The 25,151-nt window shown below is 52.7% G+C and overlaps 9 protein-coding genes and 1 non-coding gene across 10 annotated transcripts; 6 read left to right on the forward strand and 4 right to left on the reverse strand.

The window, feature by feature from the left end:
• Window positions 1–8: 8 nt before the first annotated feature.
• Window positions 9–3,030, reverse strand: COCSADRAFT_244198 (uncharacterized protein). Its single transcript, XM_007705679.1, has 2 exons — window positions 2,121–3,030; window positions 9–2,073 (listed from the first exon to the last, which is right to left on the reverse strand). The coding sequence occupies exons 1-2, from the start codon at window positions 2,872–2,874 to the stop codon at window positions 176–178; spliced, it is 2,652 nt and encodes an 883-aa protein (XP_007703869.1). The 5' UTR covers window positions 2,875–3,030; the 3' UTR covers window positions 9–175.
• Window positions 3,031–3,453: 423 nt separating this feature from the next.
• Window positions 3,454–5,143, forward strand: COCSADRAFT_98783 (uncharacterized protein; the record flags this gene model as incomplete). Its single annotated transcript, XM_007705680.1, has 2 exons — window positions 3,454–4,734; window positions 4,793–5,143. The coding sequence occupies 2 exons, from the start codon at window positions 3,454–3,456 to the stop codon at window positions 5,141–5,143; spliced, it is 1,632 nt and encodes a 543-aa protein (XP_007703870.1).
• Window positions 5,144–5,538: 395 nt separating this feature from the next.
• COCSADRAFT_29772 (uncharacterized protein) lies at window positions 5,539–6,828 on the reverse strand (the record flags this gene model as incomplete). The annotated part of the gene is made up of 3 exons (XM_007705375.1): window positions 5,539–5,678; window positions 5,738–6,709; window positions 6,789–6,828. 3 exons carry the CDS (start codon window positions 6,826–6,828, stop codon window positions 5,539–5,541), a joined length of 1,152 nt encoding a protein of 383 aa, XP_007703565.1.
• A 424-nt stretch (window positions 6,829–7,252) lies between these two features.
• On the forward strand, window positions 7,253–11,947 carry COCSADRAFT_125527 (uncharacterized protein). The gene is made up of 3 exons (XM_007705681.1): window positions 7,253–7,847; window positions 7,986–8,052; window positions 8,249–11,947. Exons 1-3 carry the CDS (start codon window positions 7,475–7,477, stop codon window positions 11,604–11,606), a joined length of 3,798 nt encoding a protein of 1,265 aa, XP_007703871.1. The 5' UTR covers window positions 7,253–7,474; the 3' UTR covers window positions 11,607–11,947.
• Window positions 11,948–11,999: 52 nt separating this feature from the next.
• COCSADRAFT_244252 (uncharacterized protein) lies at window positions 12,000–15,428 on the reverse strand. The gene has a single exon (XM_007705682.1). The coding sequence runs from the start codon at window positions 15,264–15,266 to the stop codon at window positions 12,393–12,395; it is 2,874 nt and encodes a 957-aa protein (XP_007703872.1). The 5' UTR covers window positions 15,267–15,428; the 3' UTR covers window positions 12,000–12,392.
• Window positions 15,429–16,839: 1,411 nt separating this feature from the next.
• Window positions 16,840–17,297, forward strand: COCSADRAFT_244270 (uncharacterized protein). Its single transcript, XM_007705683.1, has one exon. The coding sequence runs from the start codon at window positions 16,984–16,986 to the stop codon at window positions 17,230–17,232; it is 249 nt and encodes an 82-aa protein (XP_007703873.1). The 5' UTR covers window positions 16,840–16,983; the 3' UTR covers window positions 17,233–17,297.
• A 1,580-nt stretch (window positions 17,298–18,877) lies between these two features.
• On the forward strand, window positions 18,878–21,081 carry COCSADRAFT_244293 (uncharacterized protein). Its single transcript, XM_007705684.1, has 4 exons — window positions 18,878–19,652; window positions 19,706–19,767; window positions 19,815–20,406; window positions 20,497–21,081. The coding sequence occupies exons 1-4, from the start codon at window positions 19,016–19,018 to the stop codon at window positions 20,970–20,972; spliced, it is 1,767 nt and encodes a 588-aa protein (XP_007703874.1). The 5' UTR covers window positions 18,878–19,015; the 3' UTR covers window positions 20,973–21,081.
• A 1,842-nt stretch (window positions 21,082–22,923) lies between these two features.
• On the forward strand, window positions 22,924–23,495 carry COCSADRAFT_244304 (uncharacterized protein). Its single transcript, XM_007705685.1, has one exon. It carries the CDS (start codon window positions 23,020–23,022, stop codon window positions 23,344–23,346), a length of 327 nt encoding a protein of 108 aa, XP_007703875.1. The 5' UTR covers window positions 22,924–23,019; the 3' UTR covers window positions 23,347–23,495.
• An 11-nt stretch (window positions 23,496–23,506) lies between these two features.
• COCSADRAFT_40198 (uncharacterized protein) lies at window positions 23,507–24,801 on the reverse strand. Its single transcript, XM_007705445.1, has 2 exons — window positions 24,378–24,801; window positions 23,507–24,288 (listed from the first exon to the last, which is right to left on the reverse strand). The coding sequence occupies exons 1-2, from the start codon at window positions 24,603–24,605 to the stop codon at window positions 23,794–23,796; spliced, it is 723 nt and encodes a 240-aa protein (XP_007703635.1). The 5' UTR covers window positions 24,606–24,801; the 3' UTR covers window positions 23,507–23,793.
• Window positions 24,802–24,939: 138 nt separating this feature from the next.
• On the forward strand, window positions 24,940–25,022 carry COCSADRAFT_t76. Its single transcript has one exon. It is a non-coding gene; the product is annotated as a tRNA-Arg (tRNA).
• The last annotated feature ends 129 nt before the right edge of the window (window positions 25,023–25,151 follow it).

Here is a 25,151-nt window from a genome sequence, read left to right on the forward strand (position 1 = left end):
CTGAGCTGGAATATCAGTGGCAGAAAGTGGAGGAATGATATGGCGGGAAAGAATATCATTAATGACACTTAAATGAATAACGACACATATCTCACCACAATCCCCCCTTTTTAGTTTTCCTACCTTGCAAAATCCCATGTGCCAATCCCACAAATAACATACAAATACAAGTTCCCTACTCCGCTTTCACCTCGCCATCAAGACGCAGTTCCACCATCCCACTCGCTATATCGCGCTCAGGACGAATGGGCAAACGCGCAGGCGCCATACCAACCAGCGCCGCGCTCATCACCAACGCCGCAACATGCGGTCTGAGTATTTCCTCCAGCGACGTCTTACTATCCTTCGTCAAACCCGACGCCTTAGCCTGTCTTGAGTAAAAAACACGCGAACAAAGAAACGGGACGTGGGTATCCAGCCTGAAAAAACGAGGTCCATTGCTCTCGGCTTTCGATGCCGCACTAGCTGCGCACTGTCTGTGTGTCTTTTGCGTGGCCTGCACTGCTTCACGGGGTTTCTTAGACACAGACAGCGCCTTCTTGCATTGTGTTTGCGTTTTCTTCGGTGGGGGCGAGCGCGTATTGTCTGCTACGAAGGGGCTAACGGATGCAACATCGAGGTCCATGACGCAGGGCTGCCAGCTCTCGTTGAACTCGACGGGCTCGAAGGAGCCGCCTTTGTTGCGCATGAAGCTTTGCTCTATGACGCCGTTGCCGCGGAGGAGCGCGGGCTGAGATGCGCCGTGGAAGTTGTGGAGGTGCTGGAGAAAAGATTCTTCGGATGTGTAGAACTCTTGGTTGCATGATCGGTAACGATGTTGGTGCTGTGCATGCTCCATGTGGAAGGCACGGTATCCTGCGCCGCATAAATGACAATGGTGGCCCTTTGCTGATGGGAATTCCGTTCCTAGAGGAGGGCTTGGAGTGTCAGCAGCGACATCGTCAAAACTTCGTAGAAATCGACAGCTCCAGACACGGCAATGCGAGTGCTCGATCATTTCCTTGACGTCTGTAAACACTTTTTGGCAGTACCGACAACGGAACGACTCATAAGGCGATGCCGAGTAAAGATTCTCCAAGTGATTCTCCTTGCGTTCAGTCCACCAGACACCACGATCTACTTCACGCGCGATAAGATGCTCAGCAACATGCTCGCATCTCTCAGACCAGTCTTTTGACTTCTTGCCGCAGAACCCACAGTGAAGCATGGGGTCATCAATCTTCATCGGAGCACCGAAGCGACGCCATTTCATTGTAAGATCTTTGCAGCCAAAGTTGTGGCCCTCAGCGGCTAGTAGTCGCGCTTGGCAGCCGACCCGCACTGATGGATGCTTGCTATTTCCAAAGTGTACATGATGTAGATGCTGAATGAAGTGATCGCGGCGATAAAAGGTGCGTTGTGATTCGGGCTTGCTCCGACATTGCTGATACCTGTGTCCAGCCAGGTGTGCATCGTCAGGACAGACTTGACCACAAAAAGGGCACACTTCAAGGACTGCGGCTGGTTTTGTGTCACAGCATATCCAGGTGGTGCGAAGTGCATGTACGGAGTCTTCGTGACGGACCCACTCGTATTTTGTCTTGAACGCTCGGGGACAAAAGGTGCAGAAAAAGGGTAGATCTTTCTGTGGCTCGCCCGCACTGTTGACGCCGTTGATAGCTTGGCGAGGAGATTCCTTCCATGCCATGCGGCGCCGGCCGCGCCTCCGGTCTCGACCGAAAGATGAGATATTACTGCGACTACCACTAGATGATACTGTATAGGTAGTTGGTGCAGTGCCTTCGGAGGAGGCAATTGAGGTGATGACAGAACCTCTACGGCCTTGTTTCGACCCCGACCACGTGTCGTCTTGGCCGCTCCCACTGACCGAGTGCTCATAGATTGCCGATTCTACTGCGGATAGCGCCAAACCTTCTTCTTGATAGGACTGAGCAAGGTACATGGCCAACGGTGGCTGTGGTGGTGACAGCGCACTGTCTGCTTGCTTATCCAAGCTTTCCAGACTATCTCTTGAAAGTCTTGGGTTGAATGAATGTCCACTAGATGTACCATTCTGTGCAGCAGGTTGCGGGTCTATCTATGTAAGCATATTTGATATAACATGTGTGAATACTACGCACCTTCACATTTCTTTCTTGCCCGTGTATTGTTGAACCAATTGCGGACTTTTTTGACGTCAAGGTTGGCCTGGTGGGCAATAATGTCCATTTCCCAGGAGCAGGGATATGCATTGGTAGCGAACTCATCCTCGAGAATCTGTTTTGCCTCGATAGGAATGCGGCTTTGAGTGCCTTTGCGTTTCGCTGACGCAGGCTTCCGGCTGGCATTGGAGGCTTGCTGGATTGATGCAGTTGGACTGGCAGGCAATACTGCCACTTCAGGAGGATTGGCCTGGGCTCCAGACCCGCTGTCCCAGGATGGAGATTCGGACTGGGATGCACTAGGTATGCTATTATCATTGGCACGATGGAGGTCTGGATACGGTGCATCAATTGATGACAAGGATGCGAAGGCGGGATCTGGATTTTCACCATGGACTGAGTCTCCATCGAGCGTAGAGTTAAATGTGGGGTTCACATTCACAGGTGGTGACCATTCAGGAACTGAAAAGGACGGCCATTGCTGGCCAGCTTGACTAATCGAAGGGTCTTGGGGAGCAACGTCCATGGGGTCATACCAACGCTGCGTGACATCCACGGAACGGGTCGCGGTTGTTGGGACCGTAGCCCAGTCCATAGTCGTGACATTGGCGACAGGTTGAAAGGACAGATCCTGTTCTTGAGGAGATGGATTGGTTGCATGAAGCGCGGAATCGTGTTCAAGCGCAGCAAAGTCGAAGAACTCGTCCATCTTGTCCAGCGCGTTGCCACTCATCTTGACGCGTTGAGGTTGGCTGAAGACGATGGTCCAAGTGGGCACCGGCGGCTTATCCAGGTGATAGGCAACCCGACATTCGGGCGTCAGCAAGGTGCAAGCGGATAGAGCAGCAATCAAAAGGTGAGAGTCGCATGGCAGAAACTGATTATGACGGAACGGGAGCCAGATGAAGGTTCTGTGGCTGTGGCTGTGGCTGGCGACGGAGTGGAATGATGAACTGGGTGCACGCGGTGCGCGCGGATCCTCCAGGCAACCAGCACTAGTCAACCGCGCCCTTGGGCGACAGTCGGTGGCATGTGGGCGCGAGATTTATGACAGCGGAAGTGTGGGCAACGGTGCTACACAGACAAAGGGTAGACGAGACCGTGGGTGGAGGTGATGCCCAGGGCCCTGTTTGCAATATGCGCCCGCCGAACTAACACGCATGTATCTTGGCATCTGCCCGCATCCCGGCCGGGAAGGCGCCATTACTCGATGGCGTTAGCGCCAATCGTTGCTCCACCGAAAAGTTCGTCCCACTCGAAAAGCTCGCGACACGAGCAACCTCACGCGCTGTGATCGCATTCCATCCACACAATGGCCGCTGAAGTCCAACTGCTGCAGCCTCTGAAGCTGCCAAAGGGCCCTAATACCCTCACGTCGGAGCAAAAATACTGGAACTCCTTCGCTTCGGAGCTCAGACTCGACCCTTCGCAGCATTCCTCGCCCGTAACACACATTTCAACACCGCCGCCCCAGCCCGCAAATGCGCTTTCAGCAACCCAGGATCTGTTTGCGGTGACGACTGGATCGCGCGTCCAAATCTTCTCTTCAAAGACCCGAAAAGTCGTCAAGACCATCTCGCGCTTCGGCGTCGACGACATTGCGCACTCTGGAAACATTCGGCGTGATGGCCGGATCCTGGTGGCGGGAGGAGACAGTGGTGTCATTCAGGCGTTTGACGTCAAGAGCAGGGCGATTCTGAAGACATGGAAGGAGCATAAGCAGCCTGTTTGGGTTACACAGTGGAATCCGCAAGACTTGACTGGGCTGATGAGTTGTTCCGACGATCGCACAGTGCGGTTGTGGGATCTGCCAAGCGAGAAGAGCACGATGAAGTTTGATGGCCATCAGGACTATGTGCGTAGCGGAACTTTTATGCCCGCGCAAAGTGGGCTGCTCGTCTCTGGAAGTTACGACCAGACGGTTAGATTATGGGATTCCCGAGTAGGCGGCAAAGCAGTCATGGTTTTCAAGCACGCAGCGCCTATCGAGACTGTTCTTCCCATGCCTTCTGGCACCGCTGTTCTCGCGGCGTCTGACAATACGATCAGCGTCCTGGACATTGTAGCAGCAAAGCCCATCCACATGCTGCGCAATCACCAGAAGACTGTTACCGCACTCTCTCTGGCAAACAACGGAGAGCGTCTTCTCTCTGGTGCGCTCGATGGGCACGTCAAGGTCTTCGAAACTACTGGCTGGAACGTCGTGGGCGGACTAAAGTACCCCTCGCCCATCCTCTCGCTCAATGTCATCCCCAGCCAAAAGGAAGATCGTCACATCGCTGTAGGCATGCAATCTGGTCTCCTGTCAATCAAGACCCATCTCTCCGGCGAGCAAAAGGTCCTAGCGCGCGAAAGAGAAAAGGAAATGCAAGCTCTCATGGAAGGCAAAATCGAAGAGTACGACCGCAGCAAAAAGCGAAAACGCGGAAAAGGTTGGGAAAAGCGCATCAGAGGCAAAGACTTCACCGGCGAAAGCGCCGACATCGTCATCGAAGGCAATGCCCGCGGCAAAATCACAAATGGTCAGCCATGGGCACACGCCCTGCGAAAAGGCATGTACGCACAAGCTCTAGATATGGCTCTCGAATCGAAGGTAAACTCCCCCCTCTCCCTCTCTCCCTTTTTATCGTTGTGGCTAATACATTATACAGCAAGGCAACGCCCGCATGGCCTCCATAACCCTCCTAACCGCCCTGCGCCATCGCTCTGCTCTCCGCCTCGCCCTTAGCAACCGCGACTCGCAGTCTCTCCAGCCCATCCTTCGCTGGTGCATCAAAAACATCTCAGACTACCGTATCACGCGCCTCACCACTGATGTCGCACTCGTTGTCCTCGACCTCTATGCCGATCAGCTGGGCAGGAGCGAGGAGGTGGATGATCTTGTTCTCGCGCTTATGCAGCGCGTTAAGGTTACGGTGGAGGCGAGCCAGGATGCATGGAAGGTTAGGGGGATGTTGGATATGCTTGTTAGTAGTGTGGGTAGGGTGGAGGCGGAGGCTTGAGCGAGCGCGTATATGCCGGGCTGAGAGAGAGATGGGTTTGGATTTGCATAGCGATGGCGTTCGTTTTTTCCATTTTAAGGGTTTCCGTTGTTCTGCAATGTCGGTTCTTTTCTCTTGTGCATGTGGATGATAAAAAAATGTGTGACAAGGATGGATCTGGGTTAATATGTACTCATGTATGGATTGGACAGGTGAATGCAGGGACTTGTAGATTCGGGATTATGCATGTGCATTTTGTTTTAGGGGGTATGGACGAAACATGCGTTGTACGTCTCTTGCCACATTAATCATGCTCGTGAGGGTGTGTTACATTCAAGTTCGAGTGGTTTATTGTTACAAGCCGAGATATTCTCTCCGACTAGATTTGTATACATGAAAAAGTATCGTTAAGAAATCTACCACAAACAAAATTGTCGCTGAGAAGTAATCGGTCGATCGGGCAGAGCGACCCAGACTTTGCGGTTATCGCGCTTCTTCTTGATTTCGTCTGAGATGCGCATGCGAGTCTTTTCTTCCTTGAGGAGGACGGAGAAGCCTGATGTGGTGTGGTTAGCATCTTGTCCACGGAAATTATATGTGGATATCAGGACATACTTGTTGTACGGTGCTTAAGCATATTAATAGCACCTCTAGCCCTGAACTCTGGGCTCTTCCAGCTCTCGCCAGGTCCTACCCACGCCTGATCGATGTAAATTTCACTGGGATCCCGGACCACTTTTTTGCGACCGTCCCTCAGCTCAATCGTGGTGTCCTTGAAAAATGGGACTTTGGGTTTTGTGACTTCGATGCCAGAATCGTCGCTTGAGGTCTTGTAGTCCCAGGTGTCCTTCGGCTTCCCCGCATCCGTAGCTTCTCTTTGCTTATTCCAGCGCGAGACGGCGGCTGCCTCGCCCGCTAGGCCCATGCCGCGGCCCACAATGGCTTCATTTTGGGCGATTTCGAGACCCTTTATTACGTCGCGGGCGATTCTCTTCTTGGAGAAGCGGAGCTGCACGAGAGCTTCTGAGACGGTCTTGCCAGCGATTTGGTTGACTACTTTTTGCAGCTTTTTCGTCGAGGTGGGCAGGTTGTGCGACTTGTAGAGCGATTGACGTTCGGTGCGGAGCAGCTTTTGCGACTTTGTCATGCGGCCATGGCGCTTGACGCCTGAGATGACGAGTTTGCGTTCGAGACGCTTGCGGGCGGTTTGGTCTGGGTCGATATTCATATTCATGAGTTCCCGCTCTTCCTGCTGCTTGGCCTGCTCCTGCCGCCGCCTATACTGTGTCTGAAGCTTCTCTTTCTCAGCAGCACTGAGGTCGTCTCTCCATCCTGGAATCTCGCGCTCGGGGAGGAAGAGGGATGACGGGTGGTTCGAAAGGCCTCCAAAGCGAGGGGTAGGGCGCACTGATCGGCCGCCGTCTACTGCGCCGGATTCAAGCTCTTTCTTCCGCAGGTACTGGTCTAGAATGGGATTGGTGAGGTCCTCGTCATTCCCGCTTCCTCTAGAAGACGCATTGCGGCGGGAAATGCACGGAAGCGATGTGGAGGAGACCCAATGGGTCCGAGGGCGCAGTGCGGCGAGGGCTAGTCGTTGTCAGTTTACCCCCATGGTGGTGATACTGGCGTGCCAAGAAAGGGCTGAAGAAGCTGTGCAATGGCATACCTGACTGTCCCAGCCGCCGCGGCAGGACTCGAGCGCTCATGATGTGAAGGCCTGTGGCCGTTGAAGCTGCGGCGGGTGCGGAGGGCTGAGGCTGAGGTTGACGGGAAATTCTGTGGTTGCGGCCAAAGGCTCCGCGCTTGCAGGGGGTGGAGAGTCTCGGCAGATGATCGCCATGAGCCAGACGCAAGGCGATCAAGCCCTCAGAAGCAATGTGTGCAGCTATCGAGTCGTCCCGCCCCCTTGCAGGAAGGCCATTGTCATTTACGAACAAACTGCCGTCTAAACGCGAGCCTGGTGACGCGCAACACGCCCGCCGCCGTATGCGCAGCCTCCGCCATCGCCAGTTGACGTCTGGCTGCTCCGAACGGCTGCTGCATCACTACTTGATTAGTTGCGGGCCCAAGCTCGTCTGATGCACCTAAGCACCTTTTCTTCTGGTCCATCAGACTGTAGGCCTTCTCACCCACGCCGTTGGCAGGACCCTCTTCCCTCCCATCGCCCTCACTGTCTCATCGCCCGCGCACCCGACCGTGCTTCCTGCGCCGCCCGTCTGCGCCCCTCCCATGCCGTCCATTACGAGAGATTCGATGCCTGGTAGTCCCTGTACTTCGCGACGGTAGAAACAGAAATACTGGATCCATAGACACACAGCGCGCCTGACGCCGACGCCGCCGACGCCCTTCACCATGGATATCAACTCGTTGTTGTCGCCGTCGGACTCGCCTGCGGGCACTCCCACACCACAGCCCGCGCCTGCCGCCGCGTCGCCATCACTGCTACCATCGCCGAGCAAGCGCACGAGGCGCCAGATGCCATCGCGGACTCCCTCTGGCCTCAGCCAGCAGGTCATGTCATCGTCGTCGCCCCAGCCCCAGCCGCACCAAACCCTCCAGTCGCGAGGCCCATCGCCGGGCTACACCCAGATCGCCAATGGCGCAAGATCGATACACAGCGCCATGGGCACACCCCAGCAAGTCTCGTCGCCTCGTGACGCGCGCATGACACCTCCGAATCCCATGTACCGACAGGCGTCGACACCCGGTATGGATACACTAGCAGGTAGGTGCCCGCTTTCCTTTTGGTTATAACGTGCGGCGTCGCAAAGCCGTGATTGAGCGTTGAAGTGAGGCTTGGGTTATGCGTCAAGGAGAAGGTGCATTCGTACAACTTCAGAAGTGGCTGCTGACAACTCAGCAGATCTCGCCAGTATGCAGCAGCAACAAGCTGCGCGACAGAACTCTACAGTTCATCAGCGACCAGTCACGTAAGTGTATATATATCAGTGCTCGTGAACCATGTCACTGCCCGGTGCCAATTACACGTGTTTGTGGGGCTATTATAGGTCCAGCGGGTTATTAAGTATATGCAACGCGTTTGGCCGTGGTCACGGGCTGTGGCTGCCTGTCATGGTTACTCGGTTTGTTTGCGACTTCCCACCCCAGATGCTGACTGTGTTGCAGACTCCAACACCTGGGCCAAAACCTCTCTGGCGAGTCGGTAGTCAGTATCATGTCCGAACCCTCACCGCGACCGCGCAATTTCGTCACGAGATCTCTCGAGCCGCAACTCATCGATTGGCTCAACCAACTCGACAAGACCCTACTTGAGAATCCCTTCGACTACTACAGCCATGTCTCGCTCGCCACCACACTGCACCAAGGCCTGCAGAACCACCTCGCTTCTTTCGACGCCGACCCCAACGCATACGAACTTGTCCAGACACTCCGCGATGCTTACAAGACCATGTCTGACAAGTACCCATTGGGCGAGCTGCTATGGCACTACCGACTCAATGACGAGAAGACACTGGCAAGAGATGTTGAAGAACGCATGGGCGTGCTAGAGTTGCACAAGCAGGCAACCCAGGAAGAGCCTTATAGTGCCAAACTCTGGGCGGCGTACGGCGAGTATGTGAGCTACTTAGTCGCTTGCTCATGGGACCAGGTACCGCCAGAGGAATGGCCAGAAGAAGAACGTCTTATCGGTCGTGAGCTTTTTCAGCCTCAGCTCTTGTTGGATGTGTTGCAGCAGGGCGCTGAGAGAGTCAAGTACAATCTTCAAGAAAGTAACCTTGTGTGGGATCGCTACTTGCAGGTTTTGGAAGAGGATCTCGAACGAGGCGGCTTCAGCCAAGAAAAGGCGAAGAGAGTAGCCGCCATTTACAACGAGCGTCTGGGTCAACCTCATGCCACATGGGCGAACACACTATCGAGATATTCCTCCTTCAACTCGAGGTACAACCAGAGCCATTACGAGCAAGTCATGGATGATGCAGTCCAGAAGAACACCCATATCAAACAACAGTACGCCAATCGCGAAGAATATGAATTCAAGCTTTTGCAAGCCATCCAGGCAGGCGACCAAGCCGCTGAGTACATCGCGATGACGAGGTATCTGAAGTGGGAGAAGCGCACCATGGGCGTCTACAGCTTCCACCTCGTCAATGCGCTCTATGAGCGAGCCACGCTCCGTTTCCCTGTTGATCCATCAATATGGGAGGATTATGTCGAGTTCCTTGTTTGGCAAGACAACCGTTCTGTCGACCTACTGAATGTCTTGGAACGCGCGACGCGTCACTGCCCTTGGTCTGGAGCACTGTGGTCACATCGGTTACTTACACTTGAAGCAGAGAACAAGCCATTCGAAGACCTCGAACTCGTCAAGCACACAGCAACCGGATCGGGCCTTTTGGAGCATACTGATTTGGATGAACTTATCAAGGTGCAGCTTGCTTGGTGTGGTTACTTGCGCCGGAGAGCATTTAACGACCCCCGAGCAACGGAGGATGATGTCGACGTTGCAGAAGTCGGCATACGGTCTGCACTGGAATTTGTTCGCGAAGTTGGTATGAAGAAGCATGGCAGGGAGTGGACCGACCCGAAATACCGTCTCGAACGAACCCACATAAAATTCTGGCTTCAGCGTGGTGATATTGATCAAGCTCGACAAATCCAAGAGTCTGTTGCAAAACACCAAGAAGACTCGTACGATTTCTGGTATCGCTACTACATCTTTGAGATGCTTCTCTGGGCACCACACTCAACCCGGAACAAGGAGAATGCAGGACACCAGCTCCTGCCGCCTTCTCTTGCAACTGCAGTCCTGGAACGCGGTATGAAGCGTCTACAGACCATTGACCACCCGGAACCACTCCTTGAGATGTACGTCAATCATTGCGAGCAACACGAGACAGCCATCAAGGTCCGAAGCGCTGCGATGGAGCGACGGAGAGCAGAGCGCATCATCTCAGTTCGTAAGGAAAAGGAACGTGCACTCGCCGCCCAGACAGCGGCGTTGCAAGAAACGCCAGAAAGCCACGCAGCGGATGCTTCAAGCAAGCGTAAGAGGGAAGGTGGAGACGAGGAAGCAGTTCCGAAAAAGAGCAAACATGGGGAGACAGAGGAGGTTACCAATGCTTTGGTCAACGGCCAGGCCAGAGTGGCTAGCGAAGCCCCCTCAGAGGCTCGTTCCACCGGACCCAAACGGGATCGCGAGCATACTTCGATTATTGTCAAGAAGCTACCTCCTAACATATCGCAGACCCGGATTCGCCAATTCTTTACGGACGCTGGTACTGTGCGGAATTTGGTGCTGAAAGAAGAGAAGGATAGCTTGACTGCAGTCGTAGAGTTTGAGACGCCCGAAGAAGCCGATTATGCATTGAGCAAAGAAGCAAAGGGCTTTGATGGTCACGAGATTTCAATCGAGCGAGGCCAAAGCACGACACTCTATGTCACAAACTATCCCGCACATGCCGATGAAGCATGGTTGAGAAACCTCTACAACCCATTTGGCGAGATTGTGGGCATTCGATTTCCCTCTCTGAAATATGATGCGCATCGCCGATTCTGCTATGTACAATTCGCCTCTGCCGAAGAAGCGATTTCAGCGACACAGCTGGATGGTACTGACGTCGAGGGATTGAAGCTTGTCTCGAAGATATCGGATCCAAACGCCAAAAAGAAACGCGACGGCGCGACATCTGAGGGCCGTGAGGTATACGTCTGGCATCTCAATTTCAAGATCACGGAACGTGAGATCCGAGACGCTTTTGCCAAGTTTGGCAAGATTGAAAGAACCAAATGTCCCATTATCAAGAAGACTGGGAACAATCGCGGCTTCTGTTACATTGTTTATGAGACGAAAGAGAGTGCCGACGCTGCGGTTGCAGAGATGCATGAGAAAGAGTTCCATGGTCTCAAACTCAATGTTGAGATTGCCAGTGACCGACCTGCTACGAAGCCAAAGATACAATCAACACTCGAGAACCCAGAAGCTCCATCTGTCCATGAAACAGCTTCCGGGCAGGGCAATGGGCCTGCAGATGCCGCTCTTAAGCCAGCATCGTTCATGGACCGGTCCATCGCCATCCTCAACCTACCAGACACTGTCCCCGACGTGCGCATCAAGCCACTCGTCGAAGAGTACGGCTTCAAGAAGATCAAACTAGAGCCCCACCACGGTGGCGCCATCATCGAATTCACAACCGTGGAGGGAGCAGGCAAAGCGCAATTCGCGCTAGAAGGCAAGGACTTCGAAGGAAGAAAACTCCGCATCGGCACAGTCCAAGACCTCAACAAACAAAAGGGAGAATGGAAAGCAAACAACAGCTTTGTCCAACCCAACCGCGTCTCTCGCCCCACTGCCCCCCGTGGCGCCGGCCGTGGAAGAGGAAAACCAGGCCTCGGCCGCCCCATGATACCTAAGAGTGCGCTCCCAAGCAACGGAGAGCCAAAAAGTAATGCGGATTTTCGCGCGCAGTTCCTTAAAGAATCCACAAAGGGCTCGACTAAGGATGCTGATAGGATGGAGGAGTAATGGCAGTTTTAGCGCGGAAGAAGAAAGAAATGCGGTGGGGAGTTAAGAACAAGAAGGGAGAAAGAGAGGGGGTTATTTATGGTTCCATCGGGCTTTTCATATCATAGGTTCTCCCACTCACATATATATATATATATTTTTACCCCTAAATGTTAGACCTGGATCGGTCGGTCGGGGTCAATCGGGGTCATTTGTTCTCATTATCATCATATCATATCCAATCATCTCTGAAAGAAGTGTTCAAGGAACAAGAAGTACTGAAAAAAAGTACTAACGCTTATATACTTATTCTACAACTTTGTTGCATCTTTCTGGCGTTTTGAAAGAAGGGAAGGAGGGGGAATGTGAGCATTATTCTCTCACCTCTATATTTGTATCTCTTTTTTTCCCTTTGAGAAATTAACTACTATAGTGCTGAGCGCTTGTTGCAAAGAGTGTATACATTGTCCATGTGTAAGTTTGTGTGTCTTGTAACGGGCGGATTAATGTAATGAATGTTCATCCTATCCATGCCTACCACATGTGGCATTATATTTCAAACACAAGAGAGTGATGTTTAGAATGCCGTGTTATCATTTCAAATTGCTACAACTACCTAATTCGCTATGATAATGAAGAAAAGAAGAGGGGGTATCTACAACATGCAAAAACGCAAAGAATGCAACTCGCTAAACTGGGACAGCAAGGAAAAGAAAAGTATCAAAGTCCAACGACTATTTATCACCACCAAATACTATCCGATCGCAATAATATTGACGAGGACGCTGCGGAGTGAGACTTGCATACCTAGTAAAAGCTCAATTCGTCTTCGCTGTCGTCGTTGTGGGTATTCTGCAGTACGGGCCGCGTCCTGCTGGCTGTACGCCGTGAGCTGGATCTGCTAGCCGGGGGTAGTGGTTTTTCTCGATTCTTGGTTCGAAGTGATGAGCGAGATCGAGGTCGGGCTGGTGTTCTACCGAGTTCGTCACGGCCGGGAGAAGAAGGTGCATGTATGTTGCGCGTTGAGCGACGGCGGGTTTGCGATGAAGATCGCGTATTGGGTTGCTCTGCCTCGGTCTCCGAATCTTGCTGAGATGGGCTCGATGCGTCTGTGTCGCTGGCGCTGCTTGAGAGATCGATATCGATATCAAGGGTTGGCTCGACGTAGGTTGATATTTTTACATCGCGCAGACCGCTTTCGAGGGATGTTCTGGAGCGCTTAGGTCGGGATTGTGAGGGCATTGTGCTGGTTTGGTGCTGGAAGCGACAAGACCGTCTTGAACTGTTTCCCTTTTCCTCAGGTAGATGGGCGTAAAATCTGACAGGTGGTGTGTCTGGAGGTGTCATGTGCGTTCGCTTCACCGGTATGACGACCTTTGGTGATGGCGCTCGACCGCGTTTTCCCAACAATGATATGGAAGTACGCTGTCTTTTCTTGATTGGTGACGATTGCGGTCCTGCATCGTCCTCATCTGCGTAGTCGAATGTAGTGGCTTCCCACACTGGAGTGGTGGGGACACTACTAGGGAGGTCATCTTCGACTTCAGCGACATCCTCCTTCTCTTCTTCTGACTGCACCGGCGTCGGAAGTAGTTCAAGGGCCCGGACGGGTTTGCCAATCTGACGCCTGGGATTCTGTTTCACAAACGGTGTGCATGTGACCCATTCACCGATGCCCTCTTCCCACCTAAAGCCACCACCTGTCGCCGGGGAATCGTTCTTTGCTGGTGATTGCATGATAATTAGGCGACCTTGTGTTTGCATCTTCTTCTCAACCTCGCGTGCAAATGCCATGTGCTCGGCGTCGCCTGTGCCGTGAGCAAATTCCAGTGCGGATTCTAATGCGATTCTCTTCAGTGTCCACAGCTTGTGCGGTAATCGGCAGCCAGATACCGACATCAGTGCCGTAACAAAGCGTTGTAATTGATCGAATCCATCGTCCTGCCAGATACGACCAGTCCCACGTGCAGTCGACGAGACCAAGGATGGTAGAGGGCCAAATATCGATGCGAAATTGATGTCTTTTGAGGAATATTGTGAGGCTATCCAATTGATAATGCCTATAGAGCCAGTGGTATCGAGGGATACTACGGTTGGATCGCTCAAACAACTCTCAAGATGCAGGAGACATGATGCAAATATTATCCAAATGCCACGCTGAGCCATGACTTGGACATCATTGGCATCCGCACCAAGAAGATTGAGCTCATCCTTGATGTCCTGCCGAGTAGCAATAGCAACGACGACCGCGTCCAAAACTCGAGTAACCCGCTTTGCAGTCATCTGGCCCGCGTCGTCGTTACGAGAGTTGTTGACTGAAGTTATACTGCACAGCACGGTGAGGAGACTAGAAAACGTAGTGTCAAGCGCCTGCCGGAGTTCCAATCGTGACGATGGTACAAAGCGCCTAGAAACAGACCCAGTGACCTCATCTTCTAGCAGCCGACAATCGGGCAGGCCCATGCTTGCGAAGGCAACTGTCTCGAAGAATCGGCAAACACTTGGCAGAGTGCGAGCATCATTCTCGGAAATGCTTCGGACCAGTCGATCCCAGACAGGGCGCATGCTATCGGTTGCCAGCCATTCGAGCGGTAGCAGCTCAAGAGCAACCATGTGCTCCAAGACATCGTAAAGCAGACGATGACGTCCGGTGCGATGAACAAAATCCTTGACCGCATGTAAAAAAGGCGACCGCTGCACGTCAAATAAATCGGCCCGTGTGTTGATGGGCATAGTGATGGACTCTAGAAGCGGTGCATAAGACAGTAACAATTGTTCTGCCTCCTCCCATGCATAGGCGTTTAAGCAGTGCGTAACGAGTATCAATGCGTCCTTGAGACTCAATATTTCGTCGACAATGGCATCGCATATCAGCGTTGTGGCATGTGTTCGGACGACCTGTCGAAAGTGGCGCCAGCCAAGTCCAGGGGCTTGTTCAAAGTGTGTCTCGAGCTGTTCGTATACTTCGTTGGCAATGTCCCGACCTTCTTCTTCTGCCTCTTCCTCGAGCCTGTCTAGCTTTGCGAAATGTTCTTCGAGTTCGATGTAGGCCGGTAGTTTTCTCAAACAAGCGCCCATAAGTGATCTTGTGCCTTTCCGTGTCGGCTCATTTCCTGTTGAGGTGGCTTGGAGCAGGTTTGCGTATGCCTCCAAAGTGCCTTGAACGAGTTTGTGCACATCCCTAGGCACATCCGCTGCAGGTAGAACTAAATTGACTAAAAGGGGGCCTCGATTCTTTGAAATTTTTCGCAACGGCGATATGGGCATCTGTGGACTGCTGTTCAGTTGCCCGCCCATTCTCGAAACCAAAGGCGTAAAGGCAATCTCGCCCGGTCGGGAGACATTGCTGGTGGTGTCTGGGCTACCTCTCCTTGGTGCTGGTCTCCCTCTTCCCCGTGCGCCATATGTAGTCTTCTTAGCTGCTCCCGACTTCATGCCTGGCCTCCAATCTGGATCTCTAGCCTTCTCAAAACCCCGTGGTTTGTGGGCTGGGCGTGTAAAGTTTGTTGTCTTCTGGGGAGAGCCCTTGGTGGCAAATGCCGAGGAAACATTGCGCGAATCTGTATTCGTAGGACGCGGTCGTTCGAGTTCTTTGCGCAGTTTGGCGAGTTTCGAGGAAAGCGGCCGCAGTAGACGATTGCATCGCGAAGTTGTCCATGGCAGGGTGTCGTCTGTTGACATGGTAATAGGTATATCGGTTAATTCATACGGGATAGATGGGTGCGGAAGAGCGATGGGCGGTAGAATATGTTGTGCTATGTTACAGGCGCGTCGTCGTTGTCGTGATGATTGTTTGTTTGTTTGACCTACCTCATCGGTGGTCGGCGTTAAGCGCGTATTGTCTCCGCGCTAGCTACTCGAGATTCCCATTCGCTTTCCAATACCATGTACTTACACTACCCTCGCGAGAATTGGCTCGAAAGTATCGCATTCCCAAACACGCCATGGCAGAAGCTTGTGTCATCTTGCTTCCTTACGTCGCAATACAAGACTTTACCTTGTTGTTGTCTGTACCATTCTGCAATACAGCTAAATTATTGCTTGTAGAGCAACTCGTAGAATGTAGTATGCATCCTTCTTCACAGGCTACAGCCATTTGGCGACTCGACATTTACTCGGGAGCGGGATTAGTATGACATCAAAGTCTTTTCGCGCACATGTTGTAAGGCATCATTTCCATTGTATAGCCGGCTCGCACACGTGACTATCCAAAAGCTCGGCCTTTGGATAGACACAGCCCTCCGATGAAAATAGATACGCAAGTCCGACTGACGTTCGAATGCCTGTCAAAATCCCAGGTTGACGTGTCTTGCACGTGCAGAATTACGTCGGGCATATTACGCACTGATGCAACAGGCCGGGCCCACGGCCATGGACTCGATGTTGGTAACAGGGCCGAGAGTGTTTATAGCAGCTTACCATATGGTTGGGACTAAGTAAGTGAGTGGTTACTCATGCTTACGTATTTATTGCCTTTATTGCCACGGCGAGTTGTATATACGCGTCGACTTGGCACATCGTCAGATACGTCCTTGCTTTGTACGAATACTATAAACAGCATTCCGGAACACGATGAACTCAATTGAGGTGCATGCTTGTTGCATTGGTCAACGTCCGTATTTGAAAATCCGAGTAACGTCGACGCCGAACAAGCCTCGTTGGAAAAGTTCAAGCCTTGATTTGCTTCTGGCTAAACGATACAGCGCTTACCTGAGATTTGCAGGCAGCCATCGATCTACACATGCTGCAGTCAGGTGTCAAGGAATGTCTTGTGCATATAGCGTCAGTCGTTGCTACTGGCTGCTAAGCGAGATAGAGAGCGACAAGGAAGGTAAAAAAGGAGATTGCGCATTGTGGATCAAATGCAAGCCGCGGTCTAGACACCGAATAGGGAGCGGCATGAATTGACACCAGCGGCACCGTTTCTGGGCACGTGTTTGTTGACACGAGCTGTGGATAACGGTACTCGAGTACGGTAGCGTTAACACGAAAGGGCGGCGGGAGGGAGGCGCCCGCTCCGAGTCACGCGATTCTAGGTCGATACCAACGGACTTTGCAAACACCGGGCCTACGTCAGCGCCCGCATGTTTGTGTCGCATGTTGCAAGCCATGCAGTGGACCGATCGGTGGAGAGTGGCTGCATATCGAAACCGAGAAGAAAAGCGAGAGGCGCCCGTCTCTGAAACGACGTGCTCCAAGAGGAACGGTTGAGGAAGTTTCGAGAGCGTGGGGCCAAGGCGGGCACGCCATCATTTGCGTGAAACAGTGGCAATCTAGTAGCTTCACAGGATTCCTGGTGTTATGCTAACATTGTCATCTTCGAGTACGTCGTGAGTCAGTCTCAACCTAGAGTGCGGTACTACCTGAGCGGCTAGGACTGACAGGAAGTGCCTTGAGCATGTCCCGCTTTCCACACCGTCTGTCAGGATGCTCCATCACCATCGAGTGCACAAGACTGAGGACGCGATTGAAGGAGGTTTTCCGAACCATGGTCTTATCGCAGTTGCCAGTCCCAAGCCGGCGTCTTCTTGTTCACTCTGCTAGCGGATGCGAATGGAGCCCGCCACTACGTCGATGTAAGTATGTACTCTATGTGTATAGTATGTATGTGTATATGGGCATGCAGGCTGAGGTAGACAAAGCCTGACACCTTCTAGACGAAGTCGTTTCGTGACTGAATCTTCGGTAAATTACACAGTATAGGTGTTTCTGACCGTGCGCACACGTGAATAGGATTGATGGTACTTAGGGCGTGACAACACCTGATGGTAGTGGAGTCACTTCGGGCGCAGCATGGAAATTTCCGTTGCGAGTCTCGACTCGGTTTGCAAAAGGCGGAGAGCGCGACGATGGCATAAGGCAAGCGCATCCGAGTCGCGCAAATAGAATGCGGTTTGTGCGGGGGCCGGACAGGGCATATCCACGAAGGCGTTTATCTGAATCGACACACTAAACAAGCGGCGGTTGTGGTTTTGACAGCAACCAGAGGGTCTCTCCCCATGACGGAAGAACCGACACGGCGATTTATGCAGGACACGAGGAGCGGCCACGATTGGAATCGACGTGTTTCGGGATAGACATGGCCGGGGCGGTGCAGTGACATTCATGCATCTTCCCAGCAAGCATCCAAGGGAAACATGCGGGCGGCCGACTGAGCGACCGGGTGCTAGTGGTGACAAAGGGGTGAGTGGAAGTTTGCAGATTGATGTTGAGGCTCAAGGCAAATTAGATGTACTGCATAGTATGGGGGAAAGGAAGAGGCACGGCGGATTGTGGCGCCCCAGCTGCGGGCGGCACATTTTGGAGGATGCGGTCGCTGGCTTGGTCGCACAGGCGGGAACGGGTAGATGGAGTGCGTGTCTAAGTAGGCCGCTGTACGACGGCCGTTATACCGCAAAGAGACGGGGGCGGAGACGGAGGAGTCGTGGATAGATGGATGACGAAGGGTGGTCCTGGGTGGGCCAAGGCTGGCATAGGAGAGTGACAGGCCGGGGCATTGTTCGCCCAGGCGCTGTGCGTCGGCAGCGTACGTACGGGTGCCTGGGGCGATACAGCAGATAGAGGCACAGCGGGCATGGCAGACGGTTGGCGTGTGTATCACGATGGATGGAGAAGGGCGCGATGACGCGCACACGGACGAGCACAGAGAGAGGAAGAGTTCGGAACCGATGAAACAGGGTCGTCAGCGTGCAGCTTGTCCATCGCTCGTCTGTGGCGTGGCGTTCACTCGTCCTGCGTCCTCGACTCCGTTCCGTTTCAGCACCCGGGGGCCCTAGCCGGCCGCCTTCAGGCACCATCCCTGCCCTCCGCCCCAGCCCTGTCCTCCAATCCTGAGGCTGCTACCAGCAATAATCAAACCCACCACGCTCCCTTTCCTTTATCCACGCGGCCCTCGCGCCCACAACGCCTTCTCTTCTTTCCCTCTCTTCACTCGCTCGTTCAACCCCCCCAATAGTCGCTCTTTTATTGCCGTGGTTCGCCTGGCTCTGCTTTTCTTCGTCCAACCCAGGTGCTTGGTCTTGCTTTCCCCGCCGGCTCTTTCTCCTTCATCCCCTGGTTGGCGATTTACCCATACCCAGTCGACTATCAGTGCAGCTTACCCTCCCTGGCATCTGGATTCCGCTCAATTGCCCACTTGGCCTGCTGCATATTAACCCGACCGATTCGGCCATTGTCCACGCTACGCCAACTCGCGTGAATCCTGCACACCATTACCCAGTCATCCCAAGCCTAAGTACTATCTGTTAAGGCTGGGTCACCACGCACGCCATATCAACTGCTTCTTCCAGGCCTTGCTCCACTCCACCAATCTGTCGTTTGCTGGCCAAGACAGAGTACACTCTCTACATAACGTCATCCCCGCCTGCCACAGCGACCGATCCGACTCTCATCTTGGCCCTACACTCGACAATTGCTCACTCCTTCCAACTATGTCTCTGATGGAAGTTGCCAGTGGCCTCGCCAAGCGCGCTGGCCATGGAGAAGAAGACCCCACTGCTGGCCGCGAGAACGTTGACGTACAGCACTACCTCGGATACATCTGGTGGATCATTGTTGTCGTCTTCTTCGTCTACCAAGTCATTCTCTACTTTGTGCGCTACATCCGAACCGTCACATGCCTGAACAACGACACCCAGCGCTACTTCGCCATTCCCAACCGCACTTATGCCGCTTTCAAGAAACACTGTCTCGATGCTCCCCTCTTCCGCACCCGGCACCATCGCGAGTTCAAGCTCTCGTCTGCCATTGGTGTTGGAACACTGCCCAGCCGCCTGCAGACCTTTTTCCTCGTCGGCTACTTTGCGGTCAACATCGGTTTCTGTGTGTGGAAAATTGACTACAGCAGCTTTGCCTCAGGTGCTGGCGAGCTCCTCAGCCGCTCTGGTATCATGGCCGTTATCAACATGATCCCATTGTTCCTGCTTGCTGGTCGCAACAACCCCATCATCAAGCTCACTGGCATCTCTTTCGATACCATGAACTTGGTCCACCGCTGGTTTGGGCGAATCGTTGTCCTCGAGGCAATTGCCCACACCGTCTGCTGGATGGCCAACAAGGTTCACAGCAGTGAGTTCAAAATCACGCCAGTTGTAAAGAAACCCGTACTAACGAAGATGCAGAGGGCTGGGTCGCTGTTCAAGCCTCAATCACCAAGAGTGAATTCATCATGAGCGGTTTCATTGTAAGTCTTGCGTGAGATTCTTTTCCATCATCCCCTAACACGCACAGGGAACTGTCGCATTTGTGTTCCTTCTGATCCAGTCGCCCTCACCCATCCGCCACTCCTTCTATGAGGTTTTCCTGCACGGTCACATCGTCGGTGCTGCGCTCTCGCTCGGCGCCGTATGGGTCCACCTCAAGGATCGCGAGCAGCAGCGCATGCTCTACGGAGTTATCGCTCTCTGGGGTATGGAGCGTACCTGGCGATTTGTTCGTCTTGTCATGCGCAACGTTGGAAACGGCGGCACTGCCTGCGACGTTGAAGTTCTTCCAGGAGATGCTCTCCGTGTTACGGTCCGCATGGCACGCCCATGGAACTTCCGCCCTGGCCAGCACGCTTACTTGTACATCCCCTCTGTTGGTCTCTGGACCAACCACCCCTTCTCCATCGCGTGGAGCGAGGAAGAGGAAGACCTCAGCATTGCCTCTGGCGATGAGAAGGGCCTCCCTATGAACCGCCAAGATATCCTCGAGCACCACAAGACCAGCATGTCCTTCATCATCCGCCGCCGCACAGGCTTTACCGACAAGTTGTTCAAAAAGGCCGATCTCTCTGCTGCCGGCAGATTCTCCTGCTCGGCATATGTCGAGGGTCCTTATGGTGAGTCTAGAATCCTGTTTCTGCAAAGTCTTTGCAATTTACGCATATTAAACCAATACCGCCGAACTACGCTAACGGTTACCTTAATAGGTGGTGAGGACCTTAGCTCCTATGGCACTGTGATGCTTTGGGCTGCTGGTATTGGTATCACGCACCAAGTCCCCCACGTGCGCGATATCGTTGCTGGTTATGCAAACGGCACTGTTGCTACTCGTCGCCTCACACTTGTATGGATCATCCAGTCGCCTGAGCACTTGGAGTGGATCCGTACATGGATGACACAGATCCTTTCCATGCCACGTCGTCGCGAGATCCTCAAGATTCTGCTCTTCGTCACCCGCCCCCGCAGCACCAAGGAGATCCACTCACCCTCTTCAAGTGTTCAGATGTTCCCTGGTCGACCCAACGTCCAGGCCTTGGTCGACCAGGAGATGCAAGAGGGCATCGGTGCTGCCTGTGTCACCACATGCGGTACTGGTGGCCTCGCTGATGAGCTCCGCCGCGCGGTCCGCAACCGCGAGACCCAGTGGAACGTCGACTTCCGCGAGGAGTCTTTCTCGTGGTAAACACCTGTCACGTCATGTCTGATCTTGCCCCACTCGGCAATACCATGTTTTTTCTTTGGAAGCGTCTATAACTTGTTCGTTGAAATCTTGTCTCATGTTTTTTGGAAGGGGAAATCAACGTCCGGATGCGCAACACAGAGGATTATACACATGCACATCTACTTCGCTGTACACATTAGTTTCCTTTCTTTTCAAACCACATCATACCCCCATCTGATATGGCTCCATATTTTCCCTCACACACTCCTTTTAAGACTTTTTTTATCCTGTGGACCAGGCACGAAGACAAACACAAAACAAGCAACATGTGGTCGGGCCTTTCGGTGGGTGCCCGAGAAAACGGGCTAATGGTTAGCTATTCAATGTTATCCCCGTCACCACATTTGTATACGATTCCTCTTCTTTCCCCTCTCTTCAGGCGCGGCAAATACCCCAATCCGGCGTTTTTCCAGCCAAGGTGGTTTTATCTGTACATATCAATATAACCAATTTCACACCAAAATCTCTAGAGTATAACCAAGCCCAACAACCCATGTCCACCTCGGTCCCCCCCTTCTTCCCTCTTGACCCAACCCCTGCAGCGATCGCCACGCTAAACATCTTCTAGCTTGCGCAGCTTAGCTAGCCCCCCTCGCCTGCACCTTCTTCCCTTCCTGCACGCAGGTGGAGCCCCCGCCCGGTATTTGACAAGCCTGCAAGCCTGCATGTGTGTGCTACTTACTGCAACGTGCCTAACGTGCCAATCAGTGCGAAAAAAAAAAACAATCCGTCTGGTACACTTGCGTATCACCACGTTGTCAGTTTTTTTTCCCTGTCGGAATCACAGACAGAGAGAATAACTACGGCAAAGCAAAAGGCATGTGCTTGCTGCCACCTTTGAAACATTCGTATACCGCTCTTTTTCTTTTCTCCCGACGTTACATCACGAGGTAAAACTTGCCGAACTCAAAAGTCACCTTTGCGTACATATTGCCCACCCCCGCCCGCTTGGCGCCCGGGCGCCCTGAGCCGGCCGTTTATTTATGTTTTTTTCTTCTATGCGTTTCTGCGAGCAGCAGTAGCCGCCCTGGTTTTGTCTCAGGCACACAGGGGGGACGGACGATGACGGTGTTTATAAGCGCTGTGTCATTCTCTAGCTTTCTCGCTTGGCAGTAATCATTATCATTGTTATTGTTTTTTTTTCTCTTTTGGCGCGCACACTTGCGATTAGGGTTTTGTTTGATGAGGTAGGTAACGGGCCGGTTGTTTCAGGTGGGGTGGGGGTGGGGGGTGTAATTGGAAATGGGGTGCTTGTGTGTGTTTGGAGAGCGGTAAGTAATGGTGCTTGTGGGTGGGGTTTTTTTTCGTGTGGTTTGGTAGGATAAAGAGAGAGAGAGAGAGAGAGAGAGAGAGTGTGTGTGTGTGTGTGTGTGTGTGTGTGTGTGTGTGTGTGCGTTTTTTGGGTGGGTGGGGATGGACGGGGGGATAGGTGGAGATGAAGTGGGTAGGTGATGGCGTGGCGCGTACGTAGGTCAGAGGATTGGCATGTCCGCGGTCCAAGAAAAGTAATACTTTGGGGAGATTGGCGGAATACCCAGTACCACCACTATGTTTGTTTTCGCTTTTCCGCGTCAAAACCCACAGAAAGGTGTATCTATACACATACTTCTGATACGTAGCGACCGCAGCTTTTACCCAAAGTTGCACCCGTGGTCACCCAGTGTTTGCGTAGGCGGGAGCGGGGAAAAAACAGCTATAAAGTTTACATACCGCTGGCTGAGTTATCACGACAACCCTTGCCTTCCGGTATCCTGGGCAATGTCAAACATACGCACACGTCCTACTTACTTGGCGAACCCTGAGCGTCCTTGTACTTGAAACAAATGGGTTCTTGGGGAGGCTTGGAGAAAGGGCACGAGATGTCTGGTTACGGCATGCGTAGCGTACCATGATATCTTTGCCGGTCAGAGTGCGATGTGACAAAGAAGGAGGAGGAGGAGAGTTCGATCCGGACACCCCCTTCTTTGCTTCCGTCTTGCTTACTGTTTTTTGTGCAGATCGGTATAACATGAAGATGCACGCGCGGATGTTACGCTTCGAAGCTTATCCATCTGCACTGTTTATTTCTCTCTGCATCTCGATCTCGAGGAGAGGGATGGCGGTATGCAGTATAGACGATGCAACCACTGCGTACGGACGTATGAACCTTGCCCATCGCATTAAGACAGGACAAGCATCATCAGGTAGGGAGTCCGTGGTTAAATTTCCATGGCATTACATGGTGCCAGTATTGCAGTTCGCCGGAAAGAACTCAACATTCAATCAGGTGTTTGTTATCTGCATTGCATTCCAAGTTGCAATCATGCCACTCGCGATCTTGCGATATGCATGGTAGTTCAATAACCGGCCTCGCTCACCGGCTAATTTACCCCAACTGTGCTCTTCCACGTGGTCGCCTTCCTTCTTAGTCGCGTGCGCAGGTAATATTCGCTGTCCCGATTAGGATTCTAGGTGTCCTACAGTAGTGGTTCGGTTGATTCGCCACAGGGTCTTACTAGGTTAATGTTGGGACTATTGATGTTCCTGTTGGAACCTGGTATGTATAGAAGGATTCGCTAAGGTATAGACAGGCGTAGGTAATCTACAGTATGCATAGCATGTTGCTACCGGCAGATAGTCCGGGATCTAGACCGTGGGAGTTGTTGTTTACAACAGCAACATCCGAGTGACGTAGGCCTCTCGGTACAGAAAAAAAAATTAGAGGTTGGATGGCACGTGAAAGTTGCGATATGATGCTGATACCCTGCTCTGCGCAATCTCCAAACCAACAAACTCGGAAGGTTCAAACTGCTTCGGGACTTTGCTGCGTGGCTGCGTCTTCCATCTCGGACCTTTTTTGGATTCCTTCCCACCCTTTCCTAACTACATCCGCCATAGCCTCACCCATCATGTGGCCCTGGCCTAGCTTCTTTATTGCATCTTCTACACTGCACAACTCGCTCTTGAACTGCCTCTCCATATTATCCACGCCCGTGCCCTCGTGATGTCTAGGCTCGTACCCCTGCGGCTCCATCGCAATTCTCTCCCTCAATGAGAGATTCTGCGGATAACGCGGTGGAGGTTTATACGGCGATCCTGGTTCTGTTTCGAGGTCCCCCTCGAGTGACGGCGGCAGCGTCTCCGAAATGTACCAATAAACCACATACTGATACTCTCGCAACGGCATCAACTGTAACAGAACGGGCTCGGCAGTATGCGTCGGAGCGTGGACACGTGGATGAGCTTGCGGTTGGCAATGCCGTGTTGGTAGAGGGAGAAGCCGGTTTCGATACCCTGACTTTGTATATTGCATTAGCTCTTGCGAAAATCATCTATAAAACTTTTTTTTTCTCGGGAAAATGCTTGCAGACTCGTTTTGGGACCCACCTCTTCATACCCCTCTCGCTCTGCGCCTGTGCCACTTTCTTCGCCTGCATCTCGCCGTCCTTTAGGCAGGAAATATACTGTGTGCCCGTGTTGCTCGTAGCTGCATAGTACCACGCGCCCAGTTGCAAGATGGAAGATAGCTACTCCCCCGCCAACCATGAACTTTGCGCTATCGAATTGCGCGGTCAGCGGATGAGGAGTATACATGGCACTGTTTCTTCGTGACATGGTTCTGGCGATCGTGATATAGAAGTTTGTGCGATTGCTATGGGATACAAGGAGCGTAGGAACCGGGAAAGGCAAATGTGAAGGAACAGTGTTCAAGTTACGGCAGTGCCTATGGAGAGCAAGCACGGAATCAGGCTTCTGCCTAATCGTAAGCAAGCCATGATTTGAGGCAGTGGGTGCTGAAACGATGCGTGTGTGGTCGAATTAGAGAGGAAGGGTATAGTGGGGCGGATGACGTTGAGTGTATACCCCGCCGGTTCAGCGCTGCGGCGCAAATTTTCAAAAAGTCTATAAATATGGTAATATCTCAAAAACCTCCATCATCAGAACAACTGGCCTAATGGCCCAATGGCAAGGCGCTTGACTACGATTCAGTTCGATATCAAGAGATTCCAGGTTCGACCCCTGGTTAGGTCAAATCACCAGTTTTTTTGCGTTCACATCTGCATGACTTCTAGTGTGCTGCCAAATTTTTTTGGCCTTATTTTGCCGGGATCACCGCGACGGCCGAACCGAGTGCCATGGCGAGACTGATGCCATTTGAGC

This window comes from Bipolaris sorokiniana (assembly GCF_000338995.1).
Source record: "Bipolaris sorokiniana ND90Pr unplaced genomic scaffold COCSAscaffold_14, whole genome shotgun sequence".
Taxonomy (NCBI): domain Eukaryota; kingdom Fungi; phylum Ascomycota; class Dothideomycetes; order Pleosporales; family Pleosporaceae; genus Bipolaris; species Bipolaris sorokiniana.